Below are 20,377 nucleotides of genomic sequence, written 5' to 3'. Positions count from 1 at the left end.
TTACAGCAGTGTATATAATTTAGTTTTAGTGATTACCTGTAAAACAGATCCATAAAGCACAAACAAATCCTTCCTATTTGAGACTATCACAACTTTTTGTGCTACTGGCAAGGGAAAGGGCTGAGTGCCATCCCCCCACTAGTGCTGAAACTTTCCATTGTGTTTTATTAATTCTTCAGTAATGAGATGTATTTCCACTGAAACTAAAAGTAGTACATTTTGCTTTCAAACCTGGCACCGAGGTTTCAAACAACATGCCTGTATTGTACGTGGATATTAGTTTAAAATGAACTACTTAAATACACAGATACGGATAGACCTGGTATTTAAAAAAATACTACTTTGTTAGAGATTTCACTATATTAAAAAGCTATTTTTAATTTGTTGGTATTAATCATGATCTCTGAAGTAGGTTTTCATTCTTATCTTTCCATATATCAAATAAATTGCTGGCACTTTGGTTGATTAAGGCTTTAGAAACTTTAAACACTTTAAAAACTGAATAAGCTATTTTGTATGCAGGCCCTGAAACACGGCATGCCTACTAAGCCCATAATTTTTAGGGTCATACTAGGATGTTTGCAGTTCTTTAGGTATGAAATGCACCCATTATACTTTTGCAGACAATCATCTAAAATGTACTTTCAGTGAATGGATGTTAACTAAGATTGCAATCCTGTGTGCACTTACCTGAGACTAAATATAACTGAACTCAGTATGACTGATAAATGAAGAAACACACTGGGACAAGACATTGATAAATGAGTTTATTCTACCTTGGCTGTAAGAAATAAGAATATTCTTATTTAAAACACACACATACAGAGGAAATTATTCAAAGGCACCAGGCATTGAGGTTCAAGTGGCAGCTTTAGTGGTTTAACACTAGTTAGTTTTTGAAATATTAGTACCGTTATTACATACTGCAGTGTTATGGAAAGCAATCAGCAAACACAAATTAATAGTAGAGAGGTAATAGCACTACCATATTTTGCCATGAGTTCCATCAAAGTCAGCAGTATTAATTGGAGAAATCCTCAATATTCCTAATTGGACTGATTTGCCAACTAGTCAAGATAGCTTCCAGGGTAACAGTGATGAAATATAAACAAACAAAACACATGATCCCTAAGCCTTCATAGGGAGAATACCTACCCATTTGACAGGTAAGGGAGCAGACGTGACATGTATACTGCAGTAACTCACAGGCAGCATAACGGAGATGCAAATAGTAGTGTTTGCCACTGTAGATTAGCACTTCTTCCCACTGAAATGTATTGCAGTTATGCACTTAAGGAGGAAAATAAGCAGTATGATCCAAGATTCTCTTACGATGGGGCCAAAGCTGTTCTTGGGGGCCTCAATTCTTTGGGTGGGATGGGTGTGTGCATTGCATTCTATATAATGTGATTCTCTAAACTTATTTAACTACTGTTTACAGAGTTCCACTTTGGAGTTGTGGTTTTCAGTCATCATAGGGGGGATGAAGACGTATAGTCCAGAAATGGCGTATATCCTTATCCATGGTTCCTCTATATATTTGTGAAACAGCCTAGGGGGTGGAATGTGTCCGGCTGTCCAAGTTGGAATAGGACCAATCAGGACCAATAGGACCAGCAAAGCTGGCTGCACTCTGATTGGCCCTGCCCCTACAGCTCTCACCCTCCCTCACTGGACGCTAGCCACGTTCCTCTCAGACGTGCCAGACAGAGACATACAGAGCCCTACCAGACTGAACACAAGCCCTCATTCCCTCCTATTGCTCCTGCTGTGAGGGAGACAGAGAGAGACACAGAGAGAGCTGCCCCAAACTGCACACCAGCCCTCCTTCTCTCCTACAAACCAGCCCTGATTACCTGCTATGCCTCCTGCTGCAAGGCACACCGAGAGACATGCAACAATTTGCCATGCCTCATAATATTTTTATTTATATCCAGGTTTTTACTATCATGAGTTTGAAGGCAGCATACATAAGAAAATCAAGAGGTCTCCTAGTCATTCATTTCTCACAATGCTCTGCCTCTAAGAAGTTTTGACTAGTAAATACTCAATTTCCCCCCCAGCTAACACCCCCCTCTCAGAGGCTACATTAAATTAAATTTCGATCTTCAAAAAAGGGAGGAAGGATGACCCGGGAAACTACAGACCAGTGAGTCTGACCTCTGTTGTGGGGAAGATAATAGAGAAGATATTAAAGAGAGCGATCTGCAAACATCTGGAGGACAATTTGGTGATCCAGGGAAGTCAGCATGGATTTGTCTCCAACAGATCCTGTCAGACCAACCTGGTTTCCTTCTTTGACCAAGTAACAGGTTTGCTGGATCATGGAAATTCAGTTGATTTAGTTTACTTGATTTTAGTAAAGCTTTTGATAAGGTTCCTCATGATGTTCTGATGTATAAATTGAAGGAGTACAATCTGGATTTTCAGATAGTTAGGTAGATAGGGAATTGGTTAGAGAATTGCAAAGAGTTGTTGTCAATGGTGTTTCATCAGACTGGAGGGAGGTGAGTAGCGGGGTACTTCAGGGCTCGGTGCTCAGTCCGGTACTTTTTAACATATTTATTAATTATCTAGACTAGATGAGGGGGTGGAGGGACTACTCATTAAGTTTGCAGATGACACCAAATTGGGAGGACTGGCAAATACTCTAGAAGATAGAGACAGAGTTCAACGAGATCTGAACACAATGGAAAAATGGGCAAATCAGAACAAGATGCAATTTAATAAAGATAAGTGTAAAGTTCTACATCTGGGTCAGAAAAATGAAAAGCATGCCTACTGGATGGGGGATATGCTTCTAGGTAACACTGTGTGTGAACAAGACCTTGGGGTACTTGTGGATTGTAAGCTAAACATGAGCAGGCAGTAAAAAAAGGCAAATGCCATTTTGGGCTGTATCAACAGGGGCATCACATCAAAATCACAAGATATCATAGTCCCATTGTATACGGCACTGGTCAGACCACACCTGGAGTACTGTGTGCAGTTCTGGAGGCCTCACTTCAAGAAGGACGTGGATAAAATTGAAAGGGTACAGAGGAGAGCGACGAGGATGATTTGGGGCCAAGGGACCAAACCCTATGAAGATAGGTTGAGGGACTTGGGAATGTTCAGCCTGGAGAAAAGGAGGTTGAGACCGAAATTCTAACCACTATGCCACACTGGCTTTCTTTAACCGTGTTTATTGTTGTGGATGCTATCTTTGTTTATATTATCGCCAGCTTCTACCCAGCACACACACACACACACACACACACAATTAGAAGTTTGAACTTTTCTGCTATCCATTAGAGGTTGTTTCAGAACTAAAAAGGGTTAAAAGGACTTCCTTTCAAAAGTGCACATTAGCATTTGTAATTTGTCGCCCAAGGACTTTCCAAAATAGCAAACAATGTATCTTAAGACATAAATCAAGTGTGCGTGTTAAGCTCAGAACAAGGAATGCACTTGATAATAAATTGTAGAAATTATTGATTGTGAAATATCAAACAATATGATTAAGCTTTAATTTTCTTCCTGAGCAGTGTTCATATGTACCTTTTGCCATAATATACAAGTAATAGATAATAAATCATATGCCAGTGTTAAGTTTTACAACATCAGAAGCAGAATAGTTATCAGAATAGTTAATAGTAGACGAAATGCTTTATATTCCATTTTGTTCATAAAAAAAATAGCTGTACCAATATATATTTTATACTTCAGAGCAGAAAGTGAAAACAACTTTAGCCATAGCCACTGTGAGAGAACACTCAGGAAAAATGTCTGTACTAGACCTTAGAAATCAGCCCCTTGACTTCTATCACTAAACTATTGAGTTATTCTACCTGTCATTCTTTGAAGCGGCCTTGTCATTCTTTGCCTGCTACCAAAAATTTTAAGAAAACAAATATCTTGTTGCCTCAATCATGTTACAAATAATAGGAGACAATTTCCATAAACGAACAAGTTCTCAAATTGGTAAAAAAGTTTGTAAAATGTATTTTAAGACCCTACAGGTCTACAGGTCTATTCTGCAGGGTTTGGGCTTTGCCTAATTGGTCTCGGTGTGCAGAGAGAGGGACTCAATGGCAACTGGCCTCCTAGCACCTAACTGTGCTTCTGAAGATCTCTTTCCCAGACTTCATTTGTACACATACATACATTCTCCTGCTGGTTCCCACTCAGACATGGCAGCAACTGATCAGTGATTAATCTGATGTAAGCTTTGCCTTTAACTTTGACAAAGTGCCATTACCTTCTAGCATCTTATCTTATACCATGATATTTAATTTTCAAACTCTTGAAAGCGCAGTGTGAATCAACATGCAGGTTGTGTTCAAAACTAATACCTGTGTTCATTTTCCACAACTGCTCCCAAAGGGTGCCAAAGGAGGGTTTGTCATAACTGCAGCAGGAGACGTTTTACGGCTTACTTTTATGCAACGTTTCTAGACAACATGTAATGATATCAACATTTCTTTTTGCTCCAAGTAACCTACAAGCTGTATAGTGAAATTCTGAGTTACATGATATCTCCTATTTGCCCTGTTTGCCTTACTGTGTTATCACCTAATATTAACATAAATGTTGCATAAAACACAGAGAGTACTTTTTTCAAGGATAGGAGTATCAAGAAGAGGAAGAAGAAGAAGAAGAAGCAGAAGCAGAAGCAGCGGCAGCGTTGGTTCTTTTCTCTACCCAAATGCTTACAATTGCCTACCCTTTTATCTCCCCACAACAGACACCCTGTGAGATAGGTGAGGCTGAGAGGAGCCCTGATATTGGTCAGAACAGCTTTATCAGTGTGGCGAGCCCAAGGTTACCCAGCTGGTTGCATGTGGAGTAGGAGCGGGGAATCAAACCCAGCTTGCCAGATTAGAAATCGGCAATCCTAATCACTGCACCAAGCTGGCTCTCAATAGCAACCAATAATTTATTCAGCAGATCAACTGTTCTTAAACTTTGTGTTGCAAATAAACCAAATTTTAATGCTTTAGAAATAATAGAGAAACTACTTGAGATGCCCACACATTAAAATGCTATTGATGAGTGTAAAAGGGATTGCCTGATAGAACACAACCATTGTTAGGGCTTGCATGGTGAAATCAATTAGTTTGGAATCAAGCATCAGTTCAGCATTTTCCACTGGCAACAGGGAAAACATCAGTCCTGCCATGATTTTGCACCTGAGAGCACACTGCAGACTCATGGGCCACAGCTTAATCATCACTACAGCATATTAAGTGGACAAGGCACTTCATCTTTCAGAAAGTCAGAAATTTGGCCCAGCACAGAAGGTGTTTATAATATTATAATATTCACCAAGTATAACTAAAAAATGATAGATTCAAATAGGTAGCCGTGTTGGTCTGAAGTAGCACAATAAAATCAGAGTCCAGTAGCACCTTTACAACCAACAAGGATTTATTCAGGGCGTGAGCTTTCGAGTGCAAGCACTCTTCCTCAGACTATGAACTATGATTTTTTGCTATATATTCCCTGTCATGTAAGGAGAATATCACAGTCATTAGTGAAAAGCAGTCTTGGGAATGCAGTTGGCCCTCTCAGGTCACACAAATTGTGTGCTGGTCTGCCCCTCTGGTAACTGGTTAGTTCATCTTTCCCTTCTTCTGCATAATCTTAATTAAACCTCACTGCATTCAATAACATTTCTTGGCTAGTATATTTAGGATTTTAGCTTCAATGGCATGCTCCTATCAGTAAATCAATGACCTTCTGATGGGGGCTAGAATCCCAAATCATGAATCATAAAGTATTCAAAGAATCACTTTGCAGTATAATATAAGAAGATTTTGCATATATATCATCTGCTCTGCAAATATACTAGTGTCTATGACATAACCCAAGATTTCACAGATGAACTATATCCCTAACAGTAAAGACACCAGAAAGAGATCAATGCCATACTGCATTTCAAGGAAGAATACAGAAGAAAGGATAGGGAATTTGTAATGTTAACAGATGATTTAGTATCTTAAGGCCTTAGCTTGTAACAAAAGGAAATATCAGAGTCTGGTAAGGCAATACCAAGTCCCAGTCTATTTTTCTCCAATCCTATTTTTTTCTCTTCCATTATTTCCACATTAAAATAAGTTAATAATAAAATAACAAACAGCTTAATTTCATTCACTGCAAAGAACCTGCCAGGACACTTGCTGCTTCCAGAGCCAAAGGGCATTAGAAAGTATTTCAGCTTCTTTCCCTGTTTGTAGAAGGTGGTCTTCTTCTTGCCATTTTCTACATAACGGTCAACTTTGTATTTCTGAAAGATACAGAAGGTAGAAAATTACTAAAGTGTAGAAGGACCTATCATAATGGACCTAACAATCACTAAAAGTTAACATGTTGTGATTTTACTTTTGCCCAAATTCCTTTTGATGGCATGGCTAAACTTGTGGCTGAAATATGAAAATGTAATATAGGCAGACACAAGTCAACTGTGGGATCAAGCTTAAATTTAGAAACAATGTTTCTAAAATATATGCACAATCTCAAACTACAGATCTTTGGAAAGAGATCTGAGCTCTTCTGGCTGCATTGAGTTTTATATGAATTTTAGATCTAATTCACACACACACACACATTAAAAATCTTTGTACAGATGTCAACACAGATTGACTACAGTCACGCTTGGAATTTGCATGTGAAAGTGTCTGAGGTAAGAGATCTTGAGGATATCTCTATGGAACAGTGAAGCAGTAGTTAAAGTAACTAGTGAACGCAAGTTGACTTCCCACCACATCTGAACCTACCGATCATTTCCCTACACCCAGAGCTGATGACATAACATGTTCAAGTGTACTTCGGCTGTGTATACACACAGTACAATCAGCTGGTATTTGCTTGAGCTCTTTGAACAATATATATTTAGAAAATTGTCATGCTGCCTACCCAGTTAATCTGACCTAGGTGGCTTACACAATAATAATAGCACAAACAATTAAAAGTTACTAAAAACCCAGCATTAAAAATACCTAAAGACACAGGTTAATTGGGTAACTTAAAAAGAGTATCAGTTTTCAGACTAAAAACATACTACAAAAACATTTTAAAAGATCAACCCCTTAATTAAAAACTTGCCTAAATGGAACGCTTTTGCCTGGTGCCTAAAAGAGAGCGGGCAGCCTCAAGGGAAAAGGCATTTAATAGGTGAGGGGTCCTTACTGAAAAAGCCTTGTATCAGGTTGTCACTTCTGAAGGTGTACGCACGGAAAGCACAGCATGAGATATATTAACTGGTGGGTTGGATATATATTTATTTATTTCATTATATTTATATATATTGCCCTCCCCTGAAGCTCAGGGCAGTTTGCATAAAACTTAGTGGAACAGGGAACAGTACTCAGTAGCTATAAATGGTAACAATGCAGTATTACTACAGAACAATACGATAGAACAATGGAACAATAGTGAGAGCAGTAATTCAAATTGCAGCATACTGATGGCCCAGTGCGTTGGACAAATCAGCGGGGATTTCATGGGGGGGAGGGCTCAGGGTCAATGGAAAGTGATTGGTTCAGGTCGACCTCAACCAAGTGCCTGGCGGAGGAGCTCCCTATTGCAGGCTTTGCAGAATTGTTCAAGTTCCATTGGGCCCTGGTCTCCTCTGGGAGCTCGTTCCACCAGGTGGGGGCCAAGATAAAAAAAGCTCTGGCCCCAGTTGAGGTCCTTGGGGCCAGTGATCACCAGGCAGTTGGAGGTAGTGGAGCTTAAATGTCTTTGAGGGGTGTAGGCAGAAAGGTGGTCCCTCAGGTGTGACCATGAGGTTCTTTTCCAGGGCTAAAAAAGGGCAGTACTGTGAATTATGACTCAACAAATAATCATGCATATTTTCAACAAAAAGCCATTCATTTGCATTTGTCAAATGAATTAATTCCCTTCTGCCTTGGTCATTCCTCTTGCTTGCCCTACTGAGCATCATACTTTTTTTCTTTTATCGTCTGTGAAAGCAATGTTTCTTTTTTGCAAATGTAGGTGTCCCCAGTCATTTGTAGGGCCATCTCTTATATGGCCCTAAACTGTAGATTTATCAATCTACATTTTTTATTATGTTCAGAATTAGATATATGATATTTAGATGAATTTTCTATCCCAAAACTTCTGCAGTGAACCTGACTTGCAGTTTACATAATGTGTACCGGTGATTTTAACTTGAATATTCCATATTTTAAAGCTGTTTTTATGGTCTGTTTCTAGTCTGAAGTTCATTTTAATGGCTTTTGATTTTATGGCTTGCTTTAATTCATATTAATAATTTATAATTCAGACATAACCCTATCTTTTGTTTTTTTATTTTTATAACTTGTGAACGACATCAAGCAGGTCTCTGTAGAGGAGACATTTATATTTTTAATAAAATAAATACTAATTGTTGTAACACTCAATTGTTTTACTGGTGTTTTATGCAGGAAAAAAATTAAGTTAATTTAAACATGGATGCATATAAATTAGGGAGTCCCAACATAAATGGGTTTTCATATATAAGAACAACTATATAAGGATTCAAATTTATTGCAAATTTCCCCTGTTCATTGCGGGAAAACTGACATACCCACAGCATTTACGTCTGCCGCAAAGTGGCATTTACAGTTGAATGTTGAACTTCTCCATGGTATCTTTGCATTTAACTAATGCAATAACAAAACTGAACATTTATTAATAGCAACTATGTAGTGGTGACAGTCTGAAATCAACTTTGTAATATTCAAGAATCACGGTAAACTTTTTTTGTTTATGCATTACTTAATGTAGATTAACAAATATCAACATCAGTGGATGAAAAGACATAAAATGGTATAAAATGTTGATTGATTGAATTTTTATTTCACCCTTCCAAGAATCTCAGGAAGGCATGGTTCCCCTCCACCTCCATTCTATCCTAAGAATTCTATTGTGTGAGGTACATTAAGATACGTCAGAATTAATAACCCAGAGTGACTTTTATATTGAGCAGAAATTTGAACCAAGAACTAGTCACACACTAACCATCACACCATGCTGATATATCCTATGAAACTGAACAAACCTGTACTTAAACCCCTGTATTTATTATTTATTTAAATCTTTTCTATTCCACCTTCCTACCCAATTTGGGGTCCCCAAGGCAGTGAATATTAAAACACTTCAAACATTAAAAAGTATTATATATATATATACACACACACATACATATAAAGTATACACACACACACACATACATATAAGGTAAAGGTATCCCTGTGCAAGCACTGGGTCATGTCTGTCCCTTGGGTGACGCTGTTTTCTTGGCAGACTCAATACGGGGTAGTTTGCCAGTACCTTCCCCAGTCATTACCGTTTACCCCCCAGCAAGCTGGGTACTCATTTTACCGACCTCGGATGGAAGGCTGAGTCAACCTTGAGCCGGCTGCTGGGATTGAACTCCCAGCCTCATGGGCAGAGCTTTCAGACTGCATGTCTGCTGCCTTACCACTCTGTGCCACAAGAGGCTCTTTACATACATATAGTGTGTGTATATATATACATACATACACTTTATATGTATATGTATAAATACTTTTAAATATATATATGAAAATTAAATAAAACAAAATATAAACACACAGCCACAAAGTATAAACACATACAAATATACAAATAGAGGGCTAATAAGAGTTAATATAGATAAGACGGAAAAAAACAAAGAAAATGATAGCAAGAGACAACTGCATTTCTCTGTAGAGGGAGTTCCAAGTTTTGGTGCCACAACTAAGAAGTCTGATGATAACAGGAACAGTCAGGTAGGTTTGTATAGGTGCAGGTTGTTCTTCAGGTATCCTGGCCCCAAATTGTACACAGAGCTTTAAAGGTTGATATCAGCACTTTGAATTGGGCCCAGAAAAAAAATTGAAAGCCAGTATAGATGGAACAAGACTGGAGTGATATGAGCACTGTAACCCACTCCAGTTGACCCTAATCCTCCCCACTTTTTGCACATAATGAGATGCTGAAACTGCTTTACTATTATATTTTCCTTCACCCTTACAAATGTTATATCAAAAAAGCTCACAGTGGGTTTATAATGGATGGTTGTTTGAGTCTACAGAATTTGATGCAAGAAATGTTGTGTTTACATGGTAAAATCAGAGCCCGGTAGCACCTTTAAGACCAACAGAGATTTATTCAGGGCGTGAGTTTTTGAGTGCAAGCATTCTTCGTTATATGGTTCATGTTTACAACTACAAGCCTACTTATATTGGTGCAGAACTAACATTCTCAGCTAACTAAAGACAATTGCAGCTCCTTGATACATTTAATTTAACATGGCTAAAAAGAAAACTGAAGCTATTTTGTACTTAGTAGTTTGAGCAGGACCCCTAAATACATACCCCACACATGGAACCAATAAAAAGCAGACATATGCTTTTGAGAGCAACCATGAAAGCAATGCAACTTGGGAAATGGAGTTTTTAAAACTGTTTTTGTCTATTCCACCCTTTTTCTAGTGTTTTCAAGAGCTAAAACTCCCTTTGCCAGATTATCTGCAACTCTGTTTTACTGTAATTGTTGGGCATTTTAAAAAGAAAAAAAGAGAAGAGGCTGGTAATATAATAATAATAATTATATAAAATTTGTATCCTGCTCAGTGAAAAGGTTTTCGAGGCCTATTCTTGATGTAATTAGGTACAGCAGCCCTTTCACAGATTCTTGTTGCAAAATCTTCCTTCCTGAAAGGCATTCTGAAACCAGCAACAGCCTATCAGTAAAAAAAAAAAATCTAAGAAAGAATCGGACTACTCAATTTGCATGCAGGTGATGAACTTCTGGACTCATATTAATGCTGAGCTAGGGTGTATTAATTTCCAGTCTTTTATATTCATTAGCTTTCGCTTCAGAAGGGGAAAAAATACAAGGAGATGATACAATTACCCTCAAAGCTTCACGGCAGAGCAACAGCTTTACAATCCTCAGTTCACGATGCCATACTAATTGACCACGAAAGGGCCAATCCTTATAAAGAGAGGTGAAAAAGCATACGTCTGGAGAAGACACTGCTATTATGGGGTTTTTAGAGAGTCAATGATGCTTTGGGGGCACTTAGCTCAATGGCCCACATTATTTGCTCTTTAAGCCACCTTCTATTATTCAGCCTTCTTTGGGCATCCAATGATCCACTTCCAAACAAAGCCCACATTTAGCCTCAAGTTTACGGTAGTCAACAGTACAATTGTCCAATGCTCTCAAAGGGATAGCAGTCAGTCTCATCACTGCATTTCTCTCTTCGGGCCATGAATCTTGTTGACCTGCAGGCACCTAGAAACGTCATCTTCAAGTAGGAGGATTTGTTCCACAAGAAAGAACAGCCATTTAAAAAAAGAAAGCAAGAAAAAGACCTACATTTTACAAAATGCCTCGCTGCTAAGATGGACCTCAAGAGGTCTGTGTAATACCAGCTCAATGTTTACCTTAGGATCTTCATAGACCTCAGGGTCCATGTGAAGAATAGGAGGATAAATCGCTACCCAGTCGTCCTTTCTCAAGCTGACTTCCTGATTTCCTTCGAGCTTGAAAATAAATTCTTCCTTGACAATGCGGATGTTCATGGAAGCTGAAGACATTCGTAAACTCTCATTTAAAGCACTCTCTGAATTTAAATAAAAGAGAAAAAAAATAAGGACCCTGCAGCATTCAAAATATGGAAGGTGACTGGAAGTATATAAGCTGCTACAGCTGCCAGAGGTTACAGGTTTACTAAAGCAAGCTAGCAACAAAAGCAGGAGGAGAAAAGCCAAGGAGGTAATAAACCATCCCAGAGGGCTGGGGGAGAAATTCTGAATTTTTAAATATAATCCTCACTGATAGGTCCAATGAATTGAGTTAGGCTGCAGGCAGCGTTGTAGCTTTTGGGTGGAAAACCATTATTCAGGAATCATGTTTAAAACACCACAATCAAAAGAGATGAACGCTTGTATACATTTACATAAACTGCAGGGGTTGCAAGCAAACACCAGGCACAGCATGAAAAGCCCTTGTTCCGCCTGCTGTTCCAAAGCCCTGCACTAGACTCAAACTGTGTTGCTAGAAAGCCATCTACTCAAAGAACTGTAGAGTCAATGGTGAGGTAAGAATACCGTGAATTAAGGAATTCATCGCAATATCATCATCATCACAGAATAATTTCTACTGTTGCCCGAGCAAATTCCAATTATGCATGGCGCTTTGACGAGTTAATGGGGGGGAAAACCCATATTTCTGGGCAATATTTTGACACAAATCCCAAACATTTTTCAGGAGTCTGCCATAGCTTGGAAGGCTCTAGAAGGCAAATGTCCTTGTCTTCCCAGTGGCCTTCACCTTTTGCTCCTAGCACGACAGATTTTATGGCTAATTTCCGGCAATTTATCCTGGCAGTTTGAGGAGGTATTCCTTTGGGAATAATATGCATAATTTGCATAAATCATTCTGATAGCATGCATACCAGCATGCAGCCCCAGACAGGAGCTACATCTCTCACTTTGTAATCAAAACTGACTATTTCTCCACCAGCGTGGCTGAGCGCAGTAATAGGCGGCTTGGCTCCTCCGAGTCATCAGTGTGAAAATTAGCCTTTAAAAAAAAAAAAACCCACAGAACTCTCTTCCCCCAAAAGATAAATAGGTGGTTAATTTCATGGGTAGGTTTTGTGGACAGCGTGCGAGCCTCTTCCTCTCCAAGTGGGGGGTAAGGCTCTACAACCCCTCGAACCCAAAGGTTAGTTTATTAGAGATAGTAGCAACCCCAGAGTAGAAATATCGGGGGGGGGGAGATAATAGCAAATGTTCTTTCAGGAACAATTAAATCTGCTGCAGCATGCATAGCAAATACATTGGCTTTGGATGTTTTCTCGCAGGAGTTTTTTCCTTAAGCGTGCATTTGTCTAAAGAAATGAGGCTGCGGTCAGTTCTGTGTGGCCAGTGCCGTGATTCAATGTGACGTACAGTGAGGCTGTGCATATTCTTTTGGACTGCCTTCGTTACTATAATCAGGCAGAGTCAAATCGTCTTGTTGGTGACGAAGCCAGAAAAGAACTCTGGTTCCAGAATATGGCCTCTACTGCAGATAGCCACAAGGCACCTGACACGATAGATTTCAACTGGCAGCGCTCTGGCAACAAAAACTTTACACAGTACAAAGGAAAGGTCCAGACTCCATTCGTAGGCTGTCTCCTGCCTGGGCAAAATGAAGCTGATAACACCATTGAGCATCCACTGCTGAAATGGTAGCTGACATATGTGAAGCCGCCATGCTCCAAATGTACCAAATGGGGAGGGAGGGAGGGGGGGAGGGAGGGACACGCAACAGCCACAGTAAGAAAGCCAGCAAAATAATCGGGGAAGTACAGCTGCTGAGATGGCGGGTTGACACCGAATAGCATGACCAATACAGTCACATTAGATTGGCTGATGCTTGTTTCCCCCAGCAAGCATGGCAGAGTGTGCCTGCTGCAGTATCCCAAATGACAATTGGGCATGCGGATCTTATGCAGGAGTTAATCACAATAATGGAGCTCAAAGTGTGGCTTAGTGGTCAGATCATAAACGACAAATCTGCTTTACCTTCCAGTACCAGTTAGGTGGGGGGAAGGCGCTCTTGGCTCTAGCTCTGAGCGATCATGCCGATAATCCTTGGATGACAAAAGTAATGAGTCATGTTATGATCAACAAAGGAAGGTGGAGTCTGTGTGGGTCTAGTGCGCTTTACCAATGAAGAAAATACACAAAAAGATGTCCCCCACTCCACCCCAGTCCGCATGTGGCCCCTTTATGAGCGCTGGACTTCTGTGCTGAGGAGAATGACAACCGCATGATAAAACGGCAATCTGTACTTGCTGTTGTCATACTTGAGTAGGCACAAGCCAGGGCACTCCTGTCAGACCAGCTGGGTAGCTTGGGAGGCCTTCCATTCTGCACCACGAGGTACAGTAAATTATCCAGCACGGTAGAGCAACATCTGTTTCTGTGCTAGTGCCGAACAAACAAGGCAATTTAAAGCATACCAAGGGATAACCAAGCAGCAAATGAACATGACCCTCATTTTTCCCCCCTTCTTGCACACATGAGATGCTGAAACTTCCCTGCACAAAAAGGGACTGTCAGAAAAGTTGACATGTTTGCTATGTGCAGGGAGAAAGAGAGACAGAGACAGAGAGAGGGAGAGACAGACAGCCCATAGTATTGTTATTTTTAGCATCCACCCACTTTTCTCTTACATACTCGGCGTTCGATTCATCCCAGATCCTTTTTTTAAAAGTTGAAGCCGTTTCAATATACTTATAAATATTCAGTCTTTAAACCTAATTTGCTATACTTAGTTCACATGCCTTCAAGCATTTGTCTTCCAATTTCCACTGAATAAATGCGTACTAATGAGAAATAGAGCAAGCTGCTGAGGCAAAGCTGGGCGGCTTGAGCCTGGCCTGCCACCAGCTTGTGATAGGCAGGCAAATTGAGTTAAAATGAAAAGTCTTGTCAGCTGAAATACAACACGGTAGCCAAACAGCAAGCTGTCAATCATCCAGCCAAAACAAGGGACTGCAGGTAATAAAAGGTCATTGTGAATCATTAGTGCATTTGGCTTTCATAAGCACGTTAATTTTAATTAAACATGATCTTGGTCTGTAACTGTTTAATACAAAAACTTACTGCACATAATGGATTATTAATTTTATAAAAAGCATTCAGCAGGTAATAGGAGCACTTAAATATCAGAGTGTACCTTTAGGTATCAGAGTAAGAAAAATAGTTATTTATGAAATTATTTGGGTAGAATAATATACATAATACTGCATCAGCTGTTGTTGAATAGCAGAGTCCTGAAGACAACTGAGCAGATACTACTCAATCACAGATTACAACTGATATTAGAAAGAGAGAATGCCCTGTGAGCATGTTGGACTCTAGTCAGATTATTAGGTTAGGTTTTACAAACCATAATCAGTATTGGAAGTTGTAGAGGTCCTAAAAGAAACCTACTATATAAGCTTTAGTCTTACCCAGTAAGAAAATCATTTTGCTAAATTAGAAAAGCAAATTAATCCTGTATGAACAGGCTCTGTTTTTCTCCCAATACACATCCTGATATGGGGACCTCTGCTGCAATGTAGACAGTCCAGTCAAAGGAGCCAGCTTGGTGTTGTGGCTAGGAGCATGGACTTCTAACCTGGTGAGCCAGGTTTGATTCCCCGCTCCCCCACATGCAGCCAACTGGGTGATCTTGGGCTCACCACAGCACTGATAAAGCTGTTCTGACTGAGCAGTGATATCAGCCTCACCTACCTCACAGGGTGTCTATTCTGGGGAGAGAAAAGGAAAGGCAATTTTAAGCCGCTTTGAGACTCCTTCGGATAGAGAAAAGAGGCATATAAGAACCAACTCTTTTGTTTCTTCAAAGACTAGGAATCATAAAAGCCTTTAGCCTTGGAAAGAAGAGAACACTTCTGGAAGTCTTTAAAGAAGAAAGTCTACATTTGACAATTAAGGATGAAACAATTGGCCTGCAGGACAGAAGTAGCCAGCATTGCTTGAGCTAGTTGAGACTTGACTAGGTCTTCCCAAATGTTTCACCATTTGTCTAGATTATTATACCTACTAAGCACCCTACATTCCTGATATTTGTTCATATAAACGTAAAATAAAACATTGAAATAATAATAGTGACCAAAACAAGGATTGACTACAGAGCTCATCCTGAATGTCAAAGAAGGCTGATATTCCTTTGCATCTCCATTGTTTATTATTATTATTACGCCCTATATTTTTTTGAAATCAAAGTTCGAAACAAGGCTCCTCTGATACAATTGCCCAGAATTCAGCAACATTCTAAGGCAAGGTTTACAAAACCAACAATCAACAACTGATAAAAAAGATAATTTGATCAATTCTAATTATAAGCCAGCTGCATCATTATTTTACCCTTTGCTTCCCTGTGGTAGTCATTAAAAGCAACAAACAATCCTTGTGTATATGTTTTTGACTTAAAACTCCACTATACATTTCAATGGGTAATACAGTTGCCAACCTCCATGGGGAAGCAAAAGACTTCCTGGAGTTACAGCTGACTTCCAGAAAACAGAGCTTTGTTCCTGGAGAAAATGGCTGCTTTGGAGAGTGACATTAAACCCTCTCCAGGCCTCAACTGCCAAATATCAAGAAACTTTCCAACCCAAAGTTGGCAACTTTAATGGGTATTAATGTAATTTTTTGTGAATGTATAGGTGATCTCTTTCTGAATTATTTGTAAGTTACATATAGCAACAAAGGGGGTATTGGTTGTAGTTGTATTCTGGATGAAGTTCAAAGTTTTGGTATTAAACTTCAGCGCCATTTATAGTCTGGGCCCATTATATCTGAGGGACCATCTTTGCTCTGCAAATCTGAATAGGTTAATGAACCCTGGCCCACAGGAAGTACGCTTGGCCTCCACCTACCTGGTGGAATGAGCTCCTGGAAGAACTTGTCCTGTTGGAACTATCATACTTCCACAGGGCCTGCAAGACGGAGTTCATCCACCAGGTGTTTGGTTGAGGCCAGGACAAGGAAGATCTGCTGGGTCCCTGGGAGTGGAGACTATGGATTTGTGGGGATTTTTGGGGAATGTGCGGATTTGATTGTTTTTATGCTTACTGTTCTAAACCGCCATGAGCTGGCTGGGCCGAGAGCAGTGGTCAGTAAATATAATAAATAAATAATAAATGGTGACTATACTACGAGGATTCCCTAAACAGAAAGGCTTAGGTGATGTATTATTTTCTTGATATCCGCATTTTCAGTTCTAAAGTTAAGGTGACCACATCCATGCCAGCCTAATAATGTTACTACCTTCAAGAAAATATCTTGAGACCACCTTTTATTTTATCCACTGCCTTTAGGTGCCATGGCACTTCCAGACAATCACCTTTGTGCCTGCCAAGTGTTTTTAAAAAACTATGTGGAAAGTCTATTATTAAATTTTAGATGAAATCTTCTAAATGTATGCAAAGGCTCCTTGCAATATGGAAGCACTTAATAGGTGGGAACAATACAAAACTAACAATCAAAACTAATTTGGTTTCATCATCAACCTGTATTCTCTGATGTTAAAAATATGTCTAAAAGAACTATAAAAACATTTTGGAACATACTCTATTGTAATAATGTACTCAGCCCTTTAACTGGTTTGTGTGATGTTCCCCTATTGTTTGAAGCTAAACGTCTTTCTCATGTGCCTACATATTTTGAATACTTTTTGAATGCAATCATAATTCAAATAGCGCCCCCCCCCCAATAGCCTGGTTGCACTTCTGCTGGTTGACCCATATATCTCAAAATGATCCCAATCTGTAGTTTCAAAAATTAAATCCTTGGGCATAGATCTGGACCTTTTGGCTGATTCTGATGAAGAATTTCCATGCCGGACAATTCAAAGAAAAATTTGGGACAATGCTGATACATGTGGGATGTGTTCTCCACATTTTCTTGGCCTTATTCATTCTCCAAATCTTCTGGCTCAATACTGTTCTAACAACAATTCCATCCTTTCACAGAGGATTTATATTAGCCAGATTTAATACATTCCCTTTGGCTATGGTTGCGGGAAGATACATGGGTATTTCTCGTAACGAAAGAATTTGCAGTTATTGTTGTAAAGAACCAGACTCAAATCACCGTATCATTTTACGTTGTATCAACTATGACGAGCTACGGCAATGTTTGATTTGACCTCTTTTACCTTCTGTTAATGTTACAGATGACATGATTATAGCTTTCTGCTAGCAGGCAAGTCCCCTGAAATTACTGAGCAGGTTGCTGAGTTCTTATCAATTGTTATATCACTTAGGTCTAAAAGACCAAAGCACTGAAGGCCTTGCATTGTTGCTCTTTCGGAATTATTCTTATCATTGTTTTCAGTTCATTGGTATGTTTTAATGTATATTTTAATCTCATATAATTCAAAGAATAGAGTTCATCTGTTCTACAAAGGATTTACCTGTGCAATTTCCTTGCTTTCTCTCAACTTTTCTATTCAATAATCTTCTTAAAATTATTCTATTTGCACTTAATATCTCCTCTCACTAACAGGTCTCTATATATCTTTGAGTGTTTATGTGGAGTGATTTTATAATATATATATATACATTATCATTTTATCTTTAGCAAGTGACAAGTGATATACTATGCCTTCATTCTGAATAATATTTTTCCACCTTTGGTAAAAAAACAACAACTCTGGGTTCGTTTTTAAGGGGAATGATTAAAGCTTTCTTACATCCAGTGTTTCAGATAAAAATACTACATTGGATCAAAACCTTTTGTGGAAACATATAAATCACTTGAATTTGTTTTAGAACTGATACAAATGATGTTTAAAAACATTATGATTTGGACAAACCTGAAGAGTAAACTCATTCTTTGTTAACTGAAGAGACACTGAAGAGACACAGAAAGACCAATATCAAATGCTCTACAATCCTGTGGTGGCACAATATTATAACATAGGGGAGTCATGATGTTGCTGAGTCATCAAAGGGTTATGTGCTCCTTTTCTCTAGAATTTGATCCTATGGACTGCCTTACACATTTGCATGCATCTAACAGCTGTTCATCCTTGCTAGTGGTGGTACTGACAAGAAGTCAGGACAAGGCTCTTTATGCTGGAGGAAAGAGTTCTAGCAAGCAGAAGAGATCATAGGATTGAATCCTGGGACTGCATGAGACACTACTGCTTGGTATTCAGTATAGAAGTTCTTGAAACATACTTGAGCACTTAAAGTCACATTCTTCAACTTCTTACATGCTTCTTAATGGAAACCAGTGGTATTATGAATGATCAGTTCAAATAATGGCAAAGTTAACAGCGTACAGTCCTTATGATGATGTTTCAGAATGCATGCAAGGGATTGCTTTTTTAGAAGCAAAAATCTCACAGCGCACTGAAAGTTTACTTATCAGGAAGAATGCACTAGTTTTCCTTGTTATGTGTTTTTTTTCTACTTGTGGGGACATTGGAACAGAGTAGATCTTCAAAAAGCAATTTGCCACATGCATAATGAAATCACACAAATTATTAAGAAGTCACTCTGTACCACACATCCTTATGACAATTGTATTGCTCTCATTTCCTAATAAGTACTGTGGAAGGGGGGAAATCAGGTTAACCCCCAAAAGTTAGTTTATTGAAAAAAATGTTCTACCCATTCTTCCATGCAAATATTTTCAGGACTGGTGCAAGATTCTTCCCTAGCAGTCCACCAGAATTTTTATGGTATAAAGAAATATTTTAACTTGCCTCTCTGGTCTTAAATAGTAGATAGTTTAGGAAGCAGACTTTGTTTCAGCAGTTAAAAGAATGAAGGCTATCAGTGTAAAATGTAATTACATTTTGAGGGTAAATTGATTGTTGAAACTACTTTTCTTTCAATTTTCTATTGCATGAACATATTCAAAAGGCATTACCACTTTAGCAGATGTTTAGAATCAAACTTAATAGGCATAAACTTTTTGTAAATAACTGCAAAAGCGTTGATTCAGCCTTCTGCATACCTTGCCTATTTAATTACCTGGGCTTTTTATGTTTACATGCAGTGAGAGTATCTCCAGCTATAAACTACATAATTTATAATTGATGTAAATGGTAGTTATTATGTCAATTAAGCAGCTGCGTTCTCCACCTTCTCACTAAATAGAATGAGTGATAAACTGAGTTTACAGAGAGATGCCCACTTTTCTTTAGGAGGGATAAAATAAATTACCTAGGTAGACCAGGTTGTCCAATTGTTCTCTGGTGAGGCGGATGTTGCATCCAGGCCCTCTCTCTTGACCTGTTGACTGCAGCAAATGGTCAATTTCGTCACGCACCACTGCAAGAGCTTCTGGGTGCCGCAGAAGATAATACACGGCCCAGAATGTAGCTGGAATCGTGTTTCCCACAGAGGCCCACATGAAGGCAAAATGATGTGCTGGGAGAAAATAAGTGAAAAGGAAGATTAATAGCGTTTATTACACTGATTAGATTTGCAGTGTGCTAATTAAAAGATGTTAGGACACAGACCCAGCCAAGGATCAGTGAATGCTAATGAGGACCAATAGGCTTCTGAAGTCTAATTTTCTGCTTAATGAGAATAGTTTGAAATGTAATTTCAGGGTGGGGGTGGGGGCGAAATAAGGGGAGGAAATGCAGCTCAGTTATAATCTCTCTCATTATCACCATTAAATATCTTGTTTTACCACCTCAGCCAAAAAAAGAGAGAGAAAATCAATTATCATACAGGGTTGTTTCAGAGTAAAACATTTTATCATTAGCCAATTAGAAAAAACATTAAAAATGTTCAAGGTCGCCATTTTGCCATTTTATTTCAAAGGTCTCTAGTAAATTATCTGATTCTAGACAAGCAATCATT

General features: G+C 39.0%; 1 protein-coding gene across 1 annotated transcript in view; it reads right to left on the bottom strand.

Annotated features, from left to right (window-relative positions):
- Positions 1-745: 745 nt before the first annotated feature.
- Positions 746-20,377, bottom strand: part of CYP7B1 (cytochrome P450 family 7 subfamily B member 1) — a 117,222-nt gene continuing 97,590 nt past the window's right edge. Inside the window, exons 4-6 of the mRNA XM_077352295.1 lie at positions 19,730-19,936; positions 11,430-11,608; positions 746-6,268 (exon numbers count right to left, since the gene is read on the bottom strand). Of these exons, the coding sequence (XP_077208410.1) occupies positions 5,981-6,268; positions 11,430-11,608; positions 19,730-19,936 (674 nt within the window). The 3' untranslated portion in view covers positions 746-5,980. The remainder of the gene's footprint in view (positions 6,269-11,429; positions 11,609-19,729; positions 19,937-20,377) is intronic.

The sequence above is a fragment of the Paroedura picta genome, chromosome 9 (genome assembly GCF_049243985.1).
Source record: "Paroedura picta isolate Pp20150507F chromosome 9, Ppicta_v3.0, whole genome shotgun sequence".
Classification (NCBI taxonomy): Eukaryota; Metazoa; Chordata; class Lepidosauria; order Squamata; family Gekkonidae; genus Paroedura; species Paroedura picta.
This window is presented reverse-complemented; position numbering and strand designations above follow the sequence as displayed.